The following is a 19,090-nucleotide window of genomic DNA, read 5'->3' as shown; positions in this document are numbered from 1 at the left end:
TTTCCTCGCACGTTATATTTTTGCCAAATTTATCAACTTCTCTCTCTTCGGCTGCATGTTCATTTTTAAAACAACTTTAATATTCTGCCCCAGTCTCACTTTCTCTGTTGCGTTCTACATCCTCTGTCTTTTTTATGCATTCTAATGAACTGTGGGAGTCGTGGTAAGCTTCTCTTCTAAATTTTTCATCCACACAATCTTCATAATATCTTGTCAGTCAATGAACTGCATACATTTCCTTGTGTATGTTTCGCACTAGTGATGATCCACCTCCCTTTAGAGACAAAAAGAAGGATTTTAAAATTCTTGAATTTCTGTAGTTTATTGGCAGCATCTGATGGAAGATAAAATTCACATCGCAGCTCTTAAATTAGGCCTGCTGATGAAAGGGTGAAATGCCAAGTACTCTGATTATTTCAGTGACGTTCTTTTTAAGTAGGAGAGTTAATTGAGACCAAAATCCAGCTGTGATGAAGCTGTTATTTCTGAAAAAAGGCTCGAGTCGTTTTACTAAATTTCTCTTTGAGCCAAGAACAAAAACCTGCGACTTCCTCTGAAGAACGGCGGCTTTCATTTCTGCAGATCATTTCAGACCCGGCGACTCAAAGCGAGGCAGAGCAAAGTAAAACGCATCAATCTGAGAGCGCCTCTTCTGCAGAGATGCCGTTCTATCATGAATAATGCAGTCATCCGGAGCTTCAGACGAGCGAGGTTCTGCTGCGTCTCAGCGTGGGATTGTGCAAAGCTCAGCAGGCCGAGCAAGGCACCGCCGCTGCCGCTCCGAGGTTGGTGGTTCTAGTCCCACCGGGGGGGAAACTCAGGACAAATAAAATCTGCACACCGACGTCCACACGGATTCAGACTTACTGAGGCACTCTCCGGTGACGGCGTGCAGGAAAAGCCCATCCTGGCAGCTGGTCCTGCAGTATCCGCCCTGCAGGGAGGCCAGCGGGGGGCAGGAGGAGCAGTCGGCCTGGGAGGGACCCGAGCAGCTCTGGCAGGACGGGTGGCATGCTGGGAAATGAGAGGACAAAGACAGGTGAGGATAGGTGTTCTCATCGAAGTCATTTAAAGACAGGCGTCCCCACATTCTGGGGATGTTTATACTAATCTGCAGGTTTGTAGTTTTATTTTTGTGGTCAGCTAGAGTGTTTACATGCTTTAATGCTCAAAACTATGGTACATTTCTTATATTGTGCATCGCTGCAGCATCTCTCTAGATTAAACACAAAAATAAACACTCAGAGAGCGCAGTACTCCACCAAGGCTGCTCAGTCATATCATTTCTGACGAATGAAATCTTTAATAAAAATAACAGGCGTGTGCTATGTATGTGTACGAAAATTTCATTGAAATCTGTTAGTCAGTTTTTGAGTAATGCTGCTAACAGACATACAGACGGACAAACGTACGTCGATCGTCATAAAACTCCGCAGCATTGCTTGGTGGACTAAAAATGATGTTCCAGTACAACTTAACTGCATTCTCAATTGCATTTGGAAGAGCACGTGATTATGAGTACAAATCAATGAAATTTCTGACCCGTCACATGGTAGCAAAAGAGCAGCAAAGTTCAAGAACATAACTCGAAATGGACTTTCACGCTGATGTTTTGGCCCAAGATGTACGAGAAATAAATCAATGTAAACAACTACGTTTTTTGTAGTTGTTTAGCACTTTAAAATTCTCAAGTCGAAACTTTTTGTGATGGTAAGAAAGCACATTTTACGTAGCTGTTTAGTGCACACTTTGTAGCATTTGTAGCATAAATGTAGCATTCTGAAGACCCTTTATGGGCTCTCCAAGTTATATATCTGACTTTTAGCGCAATATGCACCAGGATGCACTTTAAAATCCTCGGAGAGGTATCTTTTGTACCTATTTCATTCAAAGCAAACTTTTATCACAGAATTTCCCTAATTTTACTTGAATTTCTTTTTAACAAGTACTTGAAAATGGCAGGAACCAACTGCTTTAACCCCAAGCTTTAGCGCACACTTTAAAATTCTTGAGCTGAGAATTTTTTTTAAACAAGTCCTCTATGTATACCAGTTTTACAGGGCCACTCAGAAACACTACTCCGGGAGCATTTACCAATTTTTCCATCAATAATGATCCTTAAAAAGGTTCTACGGTGGCGGTCCTTGCAGTTGTAAACATGCACAAAGGTTCGTACAGCCCCAAAACAACGATTATTATTTGATTTATTGCTATTATACAAAAAATATCCTTTAATACAACCTCCACAACATGCTGCTTTATTGTCTGGCCCAATAAATTTGTAGGAATACTTGCCCAAAACTCGTTTTATTCTTGGGGGTATCTGCAGAGCCTCTAATGAGCCAATCAGTCTTTTCTGCAGTCGTTTAGAGCACTTTTTAAGATTCTCCAACCGACAATTTTTTTCAAACAAGTCTTCTATGGATACCAGTTTTATAGGGCCGCTCAAACAGTGGAGGATTTATCATTTTCTCTACCAATAATGATTCTTAAGAAGGTTCTACAGTGGTGGTTTTTGCAGTTGCAGTTCAACAACCTGCTGTTTATTGTCCAGCTCCATAAGTTTACAGCGAAAATTTCCTGAAACTCGATTTTTCTTGGGGATATCTGCAGAGCCTCTAATGAGCCAATCAACAGGGAGGGAGGACAAACAGAGCCCATTTATTTTGGCCTCCTGAGGGGAAAAATGCAATCTGAGCCCATCATTCTTCTTCATTGTCCAGGTATCCCTCTTCATTTTCCAATTTTTTCAATTACTCAGCTCAGGTTTGGAGATTTTTCTATTAAAAAAAACAACACACTATTAAAAGCTGCTACAGGTTTTTGTTTTCTGGAGATAAAATTCAGCAGGTTTTTAAACGGATCTGCAGATTGGAGATAGAACGGGTCACCCTGCTTCAAATGAGGTCGCCGACTGTAAACCAAGCCGAGGTAATGAATGGGAGATTAGAGCTAATGGATTTTCATTAAAGGAGGAGGGTCACGGAGACGGGAGAGGCCTGCTAAGCTCCTCTCTCTGCTTAACATGTTGTTGTCCTTTAAATCCACTTATTATTTTCTTTCTCAGCGCCTCGTGTCGGAGTGACCTTGACGCTTTCCTCTGCTGCCAACTGAACCGTTAATGCGCCGTAATGCTGAGAAATTAGTATAATTGTGTTTATTAAAAAACACAGAGCTGTGAAAAGCTCCACACCTGAAAATAAACTCTGCGGTGAACTCAGTTTTAATGTCTGTCGTGCACGCTAAATAAATTTGGCGTAATATAAATTTATGGCATTTAATTAGTTTGAAAAGCCGGGCGCATAAATACGAGAGCAGAAAATGTCCTCGTGGGGGGGACATTTGTGCTCGATATGCACGAACGCTCACAATGTTCGCTCTTCAAGTTGACTTCCGAGACTTTGAACTGACCTTTGATTGGTCACTTTTTGCAATTTATGCTCAGATTTTGTACCTAAATAAATAAAAGCAACAACAACAGCAGTGTAGAAATACTTAATCAATAAATAAACTGCTATTATATAGCGTAATATTGTTGGAATGTCCCACAGTAACCATTAAACTTAATTGAGCCCTATTTCAGTAAATAATAAAACCAACTTCTCCTAATATTACAAACACAAACAACTGCAATCCAATAATACAACCGTACATTATTCTGAAATGCTGTATTTTTTTTACACTTGTACAAGATATGAGTAGAAGAGGGCATAGATACATAGAGGGCAAAAGTAGTATAGAGGGTAAATGTAGAGTTAGAGGGTAAATGCAGTGTTGGAGGGTAAATGTAGTGTTAGAAGGTAAATGTAGTGGTTGGAGGGTAGATGTAGTGTGAGAGGGTAAATGTAGTGTTGGAGGGTAAATGTAGAGTTAGAGGGTAATGTAGTGTTGGAGGGTAAATTGTAGAGTTGGAGGGTAAATGTAGTGTTGGAGGGTAAATGTAGTGTTGGAGGGTAAATGTAGTGTTAGAGGGTAAATGTAGTGTTGGAGGGTAAATGTAGTGTTAGAAGGTAAATGTAGTGTTGGAGGGTAGATGTAGTGTGAGAGGGTAAATGTAGTGTTGGAGGGTAAATGTAGAGTTAGAGGGTAAATGTAGGTTGGAGGGTAAATGTAGGTGGAGGGTAAATGTAGGGTTGAGAGAGGTAAAGTGTAGTGGTTGGAGAGGCTAAATCGTAGGTTAGAAGGAAATGAAAAGTGTTGGAGGATAAGATGTGAGTGTGAGAGGGTAAATGTAGATGTTGGAGGGTAAATTTAGGTTAGAGGTAAATGTAGTGTTGGAGGGGGTAATGTAGAGTTGGAGGGTAATGTAGAGTTGGAGGGTAAATGTAGGTAGGTTAGAGGGTAAATGTAGTGTTGGAGGGTAAATGTAGTTAGAGGGTAAATTAGTGTGAGGGTAAATGTAGTGTTAGAGGGTAAATGTAGAGTTAGAGGATAAATGTGTTAGAGAGGTAAATGTGTGTTAGAGGGTAAATGTAGAGTTAGAGGGTAAAGTAGTGTTGGAGGGTAAATGTAGAGTGAGGGTAAATGTAGAGTTAGAGGGTAAATGTAGTGTTGGAGGGTAAATGTAGAGTTGGAGGGTAAATGTAGAGTTAGAGGGTAAATGTAGTGTTGGAGGGTAAATGTAGAGTTGGAGGGTAAATGTAGAGTTGGAGGGTAAATGTAGTGTTGGAGGGTAAATGTAGTGTTGGAGGGTAAATGTAGTGTTAGAGGGTAAATGTAGTGTTGGAGGGTAAATGTAGTGTTAGAAGGTAAATGTAGTGTTGGAGGGTAGATGTAGTGTGAGAGGGTAAATGTAGTGTTGGAGGGTAAATGTAGAGTTAGAGGGTAAATGTAGTTTGGGGGTAAATGTAGTGTTGGAGGGTAAATGTAGTGTTGGAGGGTAAATGTAGTGTTAGAAGGTAAATGTAGTGTTGGAGGGTAGTAGTGTGAGAGGGTAAATGTAGTGTTGGAGGGTAAATGTAGTGTTAGAGGGTAAATGTAGTGTTGGAGGGTAAATGTAGTTGGAGGGTAAATGTAGAGTTGGAGGGTAAATGTAGAGTTAGAGGGTAAATGTAGTGTTGGAGGGTAAATGTAGTGTTGGAGGGTAAATGTAGAGTTAGAGGGTAAATGTAGTGTTGGAGGGTAAATGTAGTGTTAGAGGGTAAATGTAGAGTTAGAGGATAAATGTAGAGTTAGAGGATAAGTTTAGAGGTGTAAATGCAGTGTTAGAGGGTAAATGTAGAGTTTAGAGGGTAAAAGTAGTGTGGAGGGTAAATGTAGAGCTAGAGGTAAATGTAGAGTTAGAGGGTAATGTAGTGTTGGAGGGTAAATGTAGAGTTGGAGGGTAAATGTAGAGTTAGAGGGTAATGTAGTGTTGGAGGGTAATGTAGAGTTGGAGGGTAAATGTAGAGTTGGAGGGTAAATGCAGAGTTGGAGGGTAAATGTAGAGTTGGAGGGGTAAATGTAGAGTTGGAGGGTAAATGTAGAGTTAGAGGGTAAATGTAGTGTTAGAGGGTAAATGTAGTGTTGGAGGGTAATGTAGAGTTGGAGGGTAAATGTAGAGTTGGAGGGTAAATGTAGAGTTAGAGGGTAAATGTAGTGTTAGAGGTAAATGTAGTGTTGGAGGGTAAATGTAGAGTTGGAGGGTAAATGTAGTGTTAGAGGGTAAATGTAAGAGTTGGAGGGTAAATGTAGAGTTAGAGGGTAAATGTAGAGTTAGAGGGTAAATGTTAGTGTTAGAGGGTAAATGTAGAGTGGAGGGTAAATGTAGAGTTAGAGGATAAATGTAGTGTTGGAGGGTAAATGTAGAGTTGGAGGGTAAATGTAGTGTTAGAGGGTAAAGTTGGAGGGTAAATGTAGTGTTAGAGGAGGTAAATGTAGTGTTAGAGGGTAAATGTAGAGTTTAGAGGGTAAATGTAGAGTTAGAGGGTAAAAGTAGTGTTGGAGGGTAAATGTAGAGTTAGAGGGTAAATGTAGAGTTAGAGGGTAAATGTAGAGCTAGAGGGTAAATGTAGAGTTAGAGGGTAAATGTAGTGTTGGAGGGTAAATGTAGAGTTAGAGGGTAAATGTAGTGTTAGAGGGTAAATGTAGAGTTAGAGGGTAAATGTAGAGTTGGAGGGTAAATGTAGTGTTAGAGGGTAAATGTAGTGTTAGAGGTAAATGTAGAGTTAGAGGGTAAATGTAGTGTTAGAGGGTAATGTAGTGTTGGAGGGTAAATGTAGAGTTGGAGGGTAATGTAGTGTTAGAGGGTAAATGTAGAGTTAGAGGATAAATGCAGTGTTAGAGGGTAAATGCAGTGTTAGAGGGTAATGTAGAGTTAGAGGGTAAATGTAGTGTTGGAGGGTAAATGTAGTGTTGGAGGGTAAATGTAGAGTTTGGAGGGTAAATGTAGTGTTAAAGAGGTAACATGTAGTGTATGCAGGGTAACATGTAGTAGTTGGGAGGGTAATGGTAGAGTTGGAGGTAAATGTAGAGTTGGAGGGTAAAATGTAGTGGTTGGAGGGTAAATGTAGAGTTAGAGGGTAAATGTAGTGTTAGAGGAAATGTTAGTGTTGGAAGGGTAAATGTAGTGTTAGAGGGTAAATGTAGTGTTGGAGGGTAAACTGTAGTGTTGGAGGGTAAATGTAGAGTTAGAGGGTAAATGTAAGTTGGAGGGTAGATGTAGTGTTGGAGGGTAGATGTTAGGCATGGGCCGGGTTTACCGGTTTTTAAGGTATACCACGTATGAAAAGTCAAGGTTTCAAAACCACTAAAAATTTCCCCGTCATACCGTTCCTGCGGTATGCAGGACGTTTTTTTTTAATGTTGAACGTCTCATCAGGGAGACAGTAGTAGGTCCCTCACGCTGTGGAGAGCTGCAGCCTAAAGCCGCCCCCTCCCCGCTCACCTGCGTCTGTTGTGAGTGACAAGCAGGCAGCTCTGCAGGCTGTGTGATGGCCTGAAGGAGGCGAGGCCCCGGAAACTTTTTTCCGCCATCCAGCGAACTAAGTCGGTCTGTTTTGGGAATTACTTCGCTACCGTGAAAAAGCCAAACGGCCACGGCTCGGAGGAAGAAGGTTCGCCGACGTGCACAACGTGCTTGAGGACAGTGGCAGCCGAGGAGCGCAATACATCAGAATATGATAGCGCCAATCTACGGAGCCACCCAGCCCATCGCTGTATGCTAAATTAAAGTGCTGTCTGAAATGAAACGGCGTTAATAGCGATCTGACATTAGTGAAATGAGCTTGTTACCGAGCAGATATGAGGTAACGACCATATCTTATCTTTTCTTCATCTCTATCTTTTAGTAACTTTTTTTATATTTTAACTGAGGCAGATACGGTAACTTGCTTGCTAAGGATTTATCTTTAGCATGCTAGTTACCATAACTGCCTTAGTAAAAAAAGAACAAAAAAAAAACAGCTAGTTTACTCTAACATTTTAAGCTGCAATCATAATACCGTGAAATCGTGATATTTTTGCCTAAGGTTATCATAGCGTCAGAATCTCATACCGGCTCATGCCTAGTAGATGTAGTGTTAGAGGGTAAATGTAGTGTTGGAGGGTAAATGTAGAGTTAGAGGGTAAATGTAGTGTTGGATGCTCACTTCTTGAAAAGAGACCAATATCGGCGTGCAGACGTCACTTCTTGGAAAGGCTTTGGTTTTGGGGTGAAGGTCAGAATCAGAGCCTGGACCATACATGTATGTCCGTGGACGTGCAGAAGCTTTTGGTAATCATTTTCGCTCTCACCTTGGCACCGGTCGTCCTGGATAAGAAGCCTTGTGGGCAGGTTTGGACACAGCGGCCCTCGAACAGGCTGGACGGCGAGGAGCAGGGACGTACAGTTGTCTGCAGATGGCCCGGTACAGTGCCAAGCCAGGAGGGATGACACTCTGGAAAGGACACCCAGACAAGAAAAGTCACCAAAATGAATATATAATATATATATATATATTACGTGAAGGCCAGAGAGGAGACACAGGATGATGCTCCATCCCAGCTGTGACTCCTCACTGCTGCCAGCATGAAAATGAAAAATGACTGCTCCTCCAATTTTCTTTTGCTGTGAGAGTGCACTTTTCTTCAATTTTCCAAAATAGGGACACAGAGCTCAGACACAATTATTATAGGAAGCAATCTGAGGTAAGTTTGTCTGAGTGGATGATACCGATGTGAGATCTAATGGCTGAAAAAAGTAACGGTCATGAGGAAAGACTGACAGAAAATGGTGAAAGATGGCCATCGTGTTTCAAAAACGTCCTCAAATGTCTTGCTTTGTCCACGACTGCCCAGAGGAGGAAAGAAACCAGAAATATTCAACTTTAACCCTCGGCGTTTTTTACTCTTGTTGCATTTTCCTCACCGTGCCTCTCATTTTCTCTGCAATCTAAAGTCCTGCACCTCTATGGAAACAGAACCACCAGGACAAGAAGTAGAAGACTCAAAAAAATGTATTTTTTTAGGCATAAATCCTTAAAAAAAACAGACAAAACAAAAGTTGATTTCTTTGATTATCTATTCTACATAAATGCCAAAAGTACAACATTTTTCCACATTTTTTAACACGTAGAAAAAAAGGTGGCTCCACATGCTTTAGATATTTTACTGCTTATATCTTTAATTCTTTTCCATACTTGTGTTATCTGTAAACACAGCCTGCAGTTCAGTCTAGTTCAGCCAAACAGTTCTTGAATTTTTGTCTTAGTCGAAGGTGAGTCGCCAATTTCTTTTATTTTCTAAAATTTTTTAACAGACTATTATTGTGCAAACTTTGCTTTCATTAAATTTTAAAAATAAAGCAATTAGAATAAAGTAATTCTGATAAACATCCAGATTTTGAGCTTAGATTTGCTAGATTTTTCTGACAGATCAACACATCGCTCATTATTTCTGTTCTTAAGGTTGTCGGCTCTGATAAATGAGGTAATTTAGGGATTTTTTTTTCAGAAATAACATGTATTTCAAACCCATCGGTTAAAGCCGGGCATAGTCAGAGTGAGAATAATGCTCATCAAGAAATAAGCACCTTTCATTTTGTTCTAATTCTTACTTCAAATAAGAGCAGAGCCTTTTTAGTTCCCTTACAGATGAGCAGTTCAGGGACAGTCGGTTTTTACAGCTTATGCCTCCAAAAAAATGGTAAAACTGTTCGCGATTTGGTGAAGAAGCCACACTTTTTAAACTCACTGGTGGGTTATTAAGAAGCTGGAATTGGAGATTTTAGAGTTTTTCTTGAACCAATTAATCATTGAAGCTCTAATCACAAGCACATATTTGCGATTTCACTACGAGCAAACTTTCATGTTGTGGATGATCATCGCTGGCAAAAGTTTGGTCTGTGGCTACCACAAAGAGAAGGAACTAAGCAAGAGCTTGTTCGCAGTTTTGACAAAACGAGACAAGAAAGGAGATGTTACATGAGGCGCAAATCAACTAAAAAAGGCACAAAATGATGCAACAAAATGCAAGAGGACTGAAAGAAGACATAAAATGAACACAAAGTGACAAAATGAGACACAAAAGGCTAAAAATGAGACATAAAGCAACACAAACAAGACAAGCATTCACTTGTTCCTGCACCATCATTGTAAGTGAGCCATGTTCCACGGTAACTTTCGTAGGTTCTTAAGGGGAAACAAACATCCTAAACTTTAGCATGATAGCATTTCAGCGCTCCACCTCTGCATGTTTTGGGGACACAACACAATCGACGACCCAGATTTGCCTCCCGAGATCTTCTTTCTCCTCCCAAAAGCATAAATTCAAGCCGTTGTTCCGGTACGTTTTTACATAAGTGGACTTCCAGGTAGCGTTGTCGTTGTTGCAGGAGCACTGGGAGCAGAGTGTCGCTGCACAGTAAGACTCCTTTGAAAGGGAACCAAATATAAATCAAATGTAGCTTTAGCTTTTAATAAAATTATTCTCAACTTATTTTATTTCAACTTGTAGCAGCAACAAAGTCCTACCAGTTCCAGGGAGTGCTGCAGTGGTTCCAGGAGCACTGGGAGCAGAGCATCGCTGCACAGTAAGACTCTTTGTGAGTTGAGTTTTTAGAAATTAAATCAGGAACCTTTTTATTCTTCCTTGCAGCCGCCACTCAGCATAAATCCATCTCAGACCTCTGCTGCTGTAAAAGCTACACACCAAAAAAAGTAAACAAAAAATATCCGTACCCTCTGCTGTAATCGTGTCTGAACCCGAGCCAATTTTCGCCACTATTTTCGCTATCCTGCAGCCACTCTGGCCGTATCTTGTTCCTTCCCCGCTGGCATTTCTGGAATCTGATTCTCGAGAGCTTTTAGTCCACTCCGCCAGCCAGAAGTAATGTTACACTCAGACGAGGCTGGCAGCCAGATCCTCCAGGCAGAAGTCACGCATTAACACCAGGGTCGGTGCCAGGAGGTCCGATCTGAGGTGGACGGACGCCAGCAAAGAGTCCTCAGATACACCATACTGCTGCGTTTATACTGTTTAATTCAGATTACAACATATAAACCTTCAACCGGGAGCATTCTGGAGAGACTTCAATCTGAAAAATGTAAAATTGAGAACATTAAAGAGAAGAGATGAAAGCTACACCAGGTAATGTGGCCTCCAAATGGCAGCAAGGTCTAACAGAAATCATAAAATTTGTGGCATTAACAGTAATAAATCGTGTTTTCTCATTCGTAATCGGTAAAAGACGGGTGAGTTTATGTTTATAGCACCTCAAAATGATTTAATAGGTTTGACGCAGCAGATAAGTCAAATGTTCAAGTAGAATTACAGTTTTATGACTTTATAACTTCACTAAACTGTAAAATTGCATTTCCTATCCAAGTTTGTATGAACTTTTACCATAATAAAGACTTTAAAGTGTCTAAATTCACTGAAGGAAACCAAATTTCTTGCACGCTTTAGCAAATAAAACACTTTTCTTCCATTTAAACACTCCTACTATTACATATATCACTGTATTTAGAATCGATGTGACTATTCTGAGGCTCTTTACTTCAATATATGAGGAAAATTTGTATTTGTGCACTTTTTGGTTTCCTCTGGTTTCCCAGTCTTGAAGCTATACAAAGAGCATCTTGAATCGTCTAAATTCATTGAAACGAAGCAAAAACGTCAAATTTCTTACAAATTTGACCAATAAAACAATTGTCAGCAATTTTGCTTTGATGTATGAGGCAAACATTGCTTTTCCGCTCACTTTTTGTTGATTTTTGTTTGGTTTTCTTTGGTTTTCCAGTCTTGAACACATATAAAGAACCCTATGATTCATCTGAATTCATTGAAAGAACCCAAAAAATTCAAATGTATTACAAATTTTGCAAATAAAACTCAGTTTTCCTTCATGCAAGTGCTCATATATCATTATATTTACAATTATTCTGACTATTTTGAGGATTTTAAATTAAATAAATAAGGCAGTTTGTATTTGAGCACCACTTTTTGTTGATTTTTGGTTTAGTTTTCTTGACTTGTTCTGTCCTGTGCACCTCTTTTCATTTCTGTTCCAATCTGAACATTTTACATCAATAAAAACAACAAATAACACTGACTTGCATGAAATTCGGTCATAGAAAGTGTATTAAATGTTGAATTATGTCAGAAAAAACGTCAACCTGACATCCGACCATCAATTGATTAAGTCCAAGTAAACATTTTGGTCAAATTTTAAGAAATTTGCAACTGAAAACATGATGACTACAGCTGGCAGAGGTATGAAAATGGTACAAGAGTGCAGTTATGACATAATAAATGGCACGGAAATGTAATAAAATGAAATTAAATTGGAATTGATCGCGAGTAGACACTGGGAAAACTAACGGAAACAGTCCAACACTTTATCTTTCACCCTTAAAAGCTTATAAAAACTTTCCAAAGTACCCGTTTCTAAAGTTTCATTAGATTAAAGATAAATTTAAAGGTCTCCGCCGGTTTGCAACCTCATTTCATTTGAGCCAAACTGTTCCCCGATGCGTCTTTAAGCTGCTAATTTAAACCAGTGTTGGCTTTATGTGTGAAGGCTGCTGCTGCTACATTCCTCTGGTCGCTGCTTCTTTTTTTTTTTTGGATTATTTACCCTCCCTACATGCCCTCATACCCTTCAAGCTGCCCTCAAACAGGCCTTTTGTTCAGCCTTTCATGTCAGCTTTGGCAGCGTGAAGACAAACAGTCGAGCGGCGCTATCAGCTCTGGCAGCTGGAACCAACCTGCTGGTGCTGAGGGTTCGTACGAAAGACAAAAAAAGGACACCGAGCGACTGTGTTTGCTCTTGCTACCTGTCCGTCTTTTTTTTTTTATTTAGCATATTTGCATTGAGGTGGTGTTTATAATTACTCCTGTCTGGATTCTTTCTGCTGTCAGCTGCATCCGGGTCTACAGTGTACACAGCGGGATGACAGCGACTGGCAGGAAGAGCTCGAGCCAACAGCTGCCAACAGTCGTTTCTGGGAGCGTCTCGGACGTTTTAACCGTCAAGCCGACGTCCCGTCATCGCCCACCTCCTACCGACAGGCCCTTCCTTCTCGTCAACTGTGGCAGCTTATTTGGCGAACCGAGACGAGGAGACAGAGGATGTGTTTTGAGGGTTTACCGCCCAGCGATAGAAACCCACAGTCGCACACAAAATCTTCACAAATAAACGTCATGCAGACTTCCAGGGAGGGTTACAGTTGTTTCAGGAGCACTGGGAGCAGAGTATCGTTGCACAATAAGACTCCTTTGACAGGGAACCAAATTTAAGTCGGATGTAATTTTAGATTTTTTGAGTTTACCACCCACCAGTGTTGCCGTGAACACACCATGCATGGTTGCAATCAGCCGCACGCAAAATCTTAATAGACAAACTAGCTTTATAAAGACTTCTAGGGCAAGTTACAAGTGTTACAGGAGCACTGGGAGCTGCACAATAAGAATCCTTTAAAGAACCAAATTTAAATGAGATATACCTTTAGTTTTTAATATATTTTTTAAATTGTTGCTTAGCATGTTTCCCCAAGTGGACTTGCAGGGATGTTACAGTTGTTGCAGGAGCACTGGGAGCAGAATATCATGGCACAATCAGTGTACTTCAACAGGAAGCCAAATTTAAATCATATGTAGTTTTAGCTTTTTATAAAATCAGTCTCATATCTTTTTATTCTATGACAGGGAGCCAAAGTTAAATCAGCAGCAACACAGCATTAAACTAACTTCATAAACACTTCCAGGGTGCTGCAGGAGCACTGGGAGCAGAGTATTGCTGCACTAGAAGACTCTTTTGAGACAAAGCCGAGATACAGTTTCAGCTTTTTATAAGATCAGTCTCAAATCTTTTTATTCTCACTTGCGTCAGCTGTAAAGCATAAATCCATCTCAAACATCTCCTGTTCCTGTTGCTGTAAAGCTTCACAGCATAAACTAACTAAAGCCACTTTTCACCACTATGTATGTCATCCTGCAGCCACTCTGCTGCATCTTGTTCCTACACTTGCTGGCATTTCGGGAATCTAATTCTCTAGACAAGCTTTGAGTTTACCACCCACCGACGTGTCCTTGAACACACCACGCACGGTCGCATGAAAAGTCTTGACAGACAAACAAACCAACCGTCTTATTATCTCGGGATGCTGCTGTCAAACTCACTCCGGTCATGAGGGAGGAGAACCAGAACGATGGCAGGCCCGGCGCTGCTTTATTGCAGCTCGGATATCTAATTTGTTGCGGTGCGGAGAGTGCATATTGATTCCTGTAGTAGCCAAATTTCATGTGCGCGGGCGTTCTCATCACGCATTATCTGCTACACGAGCTCAGAGAATCGGATTCATTACTTTGTTTTGTGCTGATAGGGTCGTAATTCGAGGTGGGCGCAGTCGATGGGGTTGTGATTTAGTTTGGGGGTGTGAGAGCTCCGTAATGCCTCTCATAAATGATCCTCCTGGTACACTACGAAGCTCATCATCGCACGAGTGCAGCCGAGCGTTTTCATGCTCTTACATCTCATTCCTAGTGATTCTGTAGTGTTATGCTACGCTGGAAGGACGTCCAACGCCGGGAGAGGCGACGTTGACGAATGGAAACAGTGGAGCTGCAAAACGTATCAGGACAATATGTGCAGTTTTTAGTCTGACTTGACAGGAAGTTGAGCTCCTGAGCTGGTTTCTGTGCTTCAAATGATCCAAGGCTCTCTGCTTTAATATAATCTCCCTGGCCACTTTATTAGGTACACCTGTTTAACTGCTTGTTAACACAAATATCTAATTAGCAAATCATTTAATGCAATTATTCTTGTAGATGTGGTCAAGACAACTTGCTGAAGTTCAAAGCATCAGAATGAGGAAGAAAGGGGATTTAAGTGGCTTTGAATGTAGCATGGCTGTTGGTCTGAGTGTTTCACAAACTGCTGATCTACTGGGATTTTCACCACAACCATCTCTAGGGTTTACAAAGAATGGTCAGAAAAATAGAAAACATCCAGTGAGCACCTTGTTGATGTGAGAGGTCAGAGGAGGATGGGCAGACTGGATTCTAGACGATAGAAAGCCAACAACAACTCAAACAACCACTGGTTCCAACCAAGGAATGCAGAATAACATCTCTGAACGCACAATAACCATGAAGATGATGTTCTACAGCAGCAGAAGAACAAACCGGTACCACTCCTGTCAGCTAAGGACAGAAAACTGAAGCAAAACGGGACAATAGAAGATTGGTAAAACGTTTGGTCTGATGTGTCTCCATTTCAGCGTCGACATTCAGATGGTCAGAATTTGGTGTAAACATGAAAGCATGGACCCATAAAATTAGAAAAATTAGACAAAAAAAACAGCAAAAAGTGATTGAAAATGTCAAAAAAAAGAGAAAAACAAGAAAAAGATTGAAATAACATAAAATAAGACAAAAATGAACAAACAAATTGGACAAAAACATCATGACAGCATGGATCCATCCTGCTTTCTATCAACGGTTCAGACTGCTGCTGCTGGTGCGATGGTTGAGGGATATTTTCTTGGTACCAACTGATCCTGGTTTAAACTCCACAGCCTCCTGAGTATTGCTGCTAACCATCTCCATCCCTTTATGACCACAGTAGACCATCTTCTGATGCTACTTCCAGCAGGATAATGCTCCATGTCCTAAAGCTCAGATCATCTCAAACTGGTTTCTTGAACATGACGATGAGTTCTCTGGACTCCAACGGCCTCCACAGTCGTCAGATCTCCATCCAGTAGAACCTCTGATATGTGGTGGAACGGGAGGTTGGCATCATGGATGTGTGATGCTATCACGTCAATACAGACCAAAATCTCTGAGGAACATTTCCAACATCTTGTTAAAAGTATGCCATCAACAATTAAGGCAGTTCTGAAGGGAAAAAGAGGTCCAACCTATAAACATCTGACCTTCCATGGATTGAGTAACAAGTAAACAATCCTGACCTGATTGCTGTGTTTTTATTGGCTCTAATTCTATTTAATCGCCTCAGTTAAGCTGCGTAAAGTCGCTCAATCAATCCTTATCTGACTCACAGTTTATTATTTGCAGCTAAAATGTGAAAATTTTGGTGTTATTTGTGGTTTTCAGTGACTCTGGCAGTGGCTGCTCGGGTCACAAATGGGTTTTCATTAAGACCAGATGGTCGAGACGCTCCTGGAACAGCTTGAGCTTAATAACTTCGAGACATTCTCACCGTCAAACCTTTGTTGTGATGAGTTCAGTCCAGGTTTTCCAACCAAACACCTTGAAGAATGCATAAAAAGGTCATTTAACACACATTTACAGGTGTGTACTTTGATTTTAAAGGTCGATTTAAACACATTTTCCTGCTTTAATTGTGCAAAAACATTATTTGTCACACAGTTTAGTGATATTTTTTCTTTTTTCGTGCAAAACCAGTTTCGGTTTCATGCATAACTTTCAATTTCACACAAAATATTACTTTATTTCTTGACAGTATTACCTCCTACTTAGCTATTCTAGTCTTATTTACTTATGTATTTACGTATTTACTTTTATTTACTTAATTTTAAGACACTGACTAAACAAAACAAACCTTATTAAAAACAGGATTTAAACACCTTTTGAGGAAAAAATAAATTCTTGGCTTCACATTTCAGCAACGTGTCAACGTAATGTGCATCATTTCATTTTCCAGCTGCAATATTTACATTTTTTGGGTAATATTTGATCAATATGTGAGATTTCACTTTAGTATATCAGAATTATTGCCAGTAATACTTCTTATTTTTCTATTCTAGTCATATTTAATCTCACATATTTGTATTTTCAGTCATGTTTCGTGCTTACATCTTATTTTTCTAAAAGGTTGTGTCATTTTTCTGAGGCATATCTGGCAGAAGAATTAGCTTTTCTCAAAGTACTAAAGTTCTATCCATGACTGTTTCGAACACTCGTGATTAATGGTGCTTTTCGCTTCTTTCTTTACTCATATGTAGCTTTAGGTCTGCTCAGGCTTTGCTGTGTTTACACTAAGAACAAATTCAGCTGCACCCGTCTTCTGTTGTATAAATGACGGCTGGTTTACGCTCATTAAACATTTGGATGTTAGTCTTTAAAGAGCCCATGGTGCAACGCCGAAGCAGACCTTCTCCCAACAACAACATGTAACAAAAATCAGAGAGACTCCTCAGAATTGATGCTTTCATGAACTGCTGCTCTGTTGGTGTCACGACTCCTGACATCAATCAAGTAATAAAGTTCTATCTTTGACTGTTTGAAACACCCATTCTTCCTAAAATACTGTTTATGCATCAGGAATGAACTGCAGTTCAGCTGCTCGCTCTTTGTTTTTGGGATAAAGTGGTCGCTAGGCAGAAAATGTGTAACGTGATGATGTCATTAAGGGACTAAATAAAAGTGTGGGCAACAAACGAGGTGTTGAAAGAAGCAGGGATGAATAACTTCCTGCACCGTGGATGAATTATACACTTTTTTTACTTTTTAAAAATACTTAAACCTCGTGTCGTCCTGCAGGTCAAATCGACCTGTTTTAAAGTGTGAAAATGTGGGAGAAAAAAAGTGTATATATATATGCCCGCACTTTCAACATTTTCGAGAAATTTTTAAACATTTTTTGGTGGGAAAAAAGAAATGTTACAAAAATATGTTTCTTTGATTGATTGGCTGATTTTTTTATGACTATTATAAATAAAAATATTAGAAATCTTGCTTTTATATATATATATATATATATATATATATATATAAAAAATCAATTTAGATAATTTTATGATTTTTTTGAAGATTTTTGCTCATTTTTTGAAGATATCTGCAAGAATTTTCTCACCAAATTCCTTAAACAAAACTTTTAAGGAATTATTTAAATTTTCTTCCTGAAGGTTTTGTAAATTTTCAGAAATTTGGGGAATTTTTTTGGCTGAATTTTTTGGATTTTTTTCAGACAAGGAAGCAGTATTTTTTGGTGCCGGTACAACAGGAGGGTTAACACACTAATAGAAAGGGACACTGCCAAGAACATAAGAACAACACGGGTTCTTTAAAGCCTAAGATCCGAGTGTTTAACGAGCATAAATCAGCCATGATTTAAACAACAGAAGACGCCTCCTTGGAGAACCTGTTCTCAGTGTAAACACAGCAGAGCCTGAACAGACCTGAAGCTACATATGAGTAAAGAAAGAGGCGAAAAGCACCATTAATCACAACGATGGAGGCAAACAGCCGCCAGTCGAGCATCATAATTCACTAAAAGTCATAACTTCAGCCCAGATATAAAACAACTGTACGCTATATGACCACCTGCCAGCTCCTTTATTTCAGCTCCATGTCTTGAAATATTCACACGTTCACCTTCTCAACCCACAAACTGGCCAGCGGGTGTGAATTTTTTTTTAATACAGAATTTATACAGACAGAAGCTGTAAAAGCAGAAAGAACGCTGGGAATTTCAGTTTTCTTACAGTCCTTGAATACATCATGTGTAGCAGGTGTTTTTAACGTCTTTTTTAAAACTTTTTCTGCCAAATTTTCACCTTTGTGATTAATTTTTCTCGATCCATACCCTCGATGTTTTGTGTTCTTAAATTCCAAGCATCTATCAAAGCCTTAGAGACCTCTAACATCTCTAAAATGATAAAAACTGCTCCTGAACTCTTCTTGAATGTCGCTTTGCTCTGCTGAATGGACCTGTGGAGGATTTCCATGCTGGAATTCGCCCTCAGACGTCTGATATTTGAGCAGAATGCTGCAGAATGCTACATGCTAACATGACGGTTCAGGAGATCTGGTTATCTGTCAGACCACCGCCACACACAAAAAACCCTCACAAAAGGCTGCATTGTTCCCGTCAGAACACCTGAACCCGCTGACACCGGCGAGAACACAACAACTGCTTTATGCATCAGCCTGAATGCAGCTTTAATGACGTGTCGTTTATCCAGCCGACAAAGTGGACACTCTCTCAAAGAAAAGCTTTTTATGCCGAAACGAGAGCTTCAAATGCAGCTTTCTTCCTCCCAGAAATCCAATATTTATTGTATTACATTTTTGTTTTTGATGTAGGCTAACCTATATATATATATACATATATATATATATATATATATATATATATATTATAATTCTGCAACTATTTTCTTGAGTTTGAGTGGTTTTGTTTTACAAATAAAACTGTCTAAATTCTCTGATCATGATGTGCATAGCAGCATCATGAAGTGAAGCATGGTGGTGGCAGCATCATGATGTGAAGCACGGTGGTGGCAGCATCATGGTATAAAGCATGGTGGTGGCAGCATCATGATGTGAAGCATGGTGGTGGCAGCATCATGATGTGAAGCACGGTGGTGGCAGCATCATGGTATAAAGCATGGTGGTGGCAGCATCATGATGTGAAGCATGGTGGTGGCAGCATCATGACGTGAAGCATGGTGGTGGCAGCATCATGACGTGAAGCATGGTGGTGGCAGCATCATGATGTGAAGCACGGTGGTGGCAGCATCATGGTATGAAGCACGGTGGTGGCAGCATCATGATGTGAAGCACGGTGGTGGCAGCGTCATGGTATGAAGCATGGTGGTGGCAGCATCATGATGTGAAGCATGGTGGTGGCAGCATCATGACGTGAAGCATGGTGGTGGCAGCATCATGATGTGAAGCACGGTGGTGGCAGCATCATGAAGTG

The 19,090-nt window shown here is 40.2% G+C and overlaps 1 protein-coding gene and 1 long non-coding RNA gene across 2 annotated transcripts in view; one reads left to right on the top strand and one right to left on the bottom strand.

Moving 5' to 3' along the window:
- Nucleotides 1–19,090, top strand: part of LOC127534895 (uncharacterized) — a 382,765-nt gene that overhangs the window by 180,773 nt on the left and 182,902 nt on the right. The gene's annotated exons all lie outside the window — the stretch shown is intronic.
- The window catches only part of fras1 (Fraser extracellular matrix complex subunit 1), a 338,079-nt gene that overhangs the window by 157,259 nt on the left and 161,730 nt on the right, over nt 1–19,090 (bottom strand). The window contains 3 exon segments of the mRNA XM_051951259.1: nt 868–1,014; nt 7,714–7,740; nt 7,743–7,856. Coding sequence (XP_051807219.1) covers nt 868–1,014; nt 7,714–7,740; nt 7,743–7,856 — 288 coding nt within the window.

The sequence above is a fragment of the Acanthochromis polyacanthus genome, chromosome 7 (genome assembly GCF_021347895.1).
Source record: "Acanthochromis polyacanthus isolate Apoly-LR-REF ecotype Palm Island chromosome 7, KAUST_Apoly_ChrSc, whole genome shotgun sequence".
NCBI lineage: Eukaryota > Metazoa > Chordata > Actinopteri > Pomacentridae > Acanthochromis > Acanthochromis polyacanthus.
This window is presented reverse-complemented; position numbering and strand designations above follow the sequence as displayed.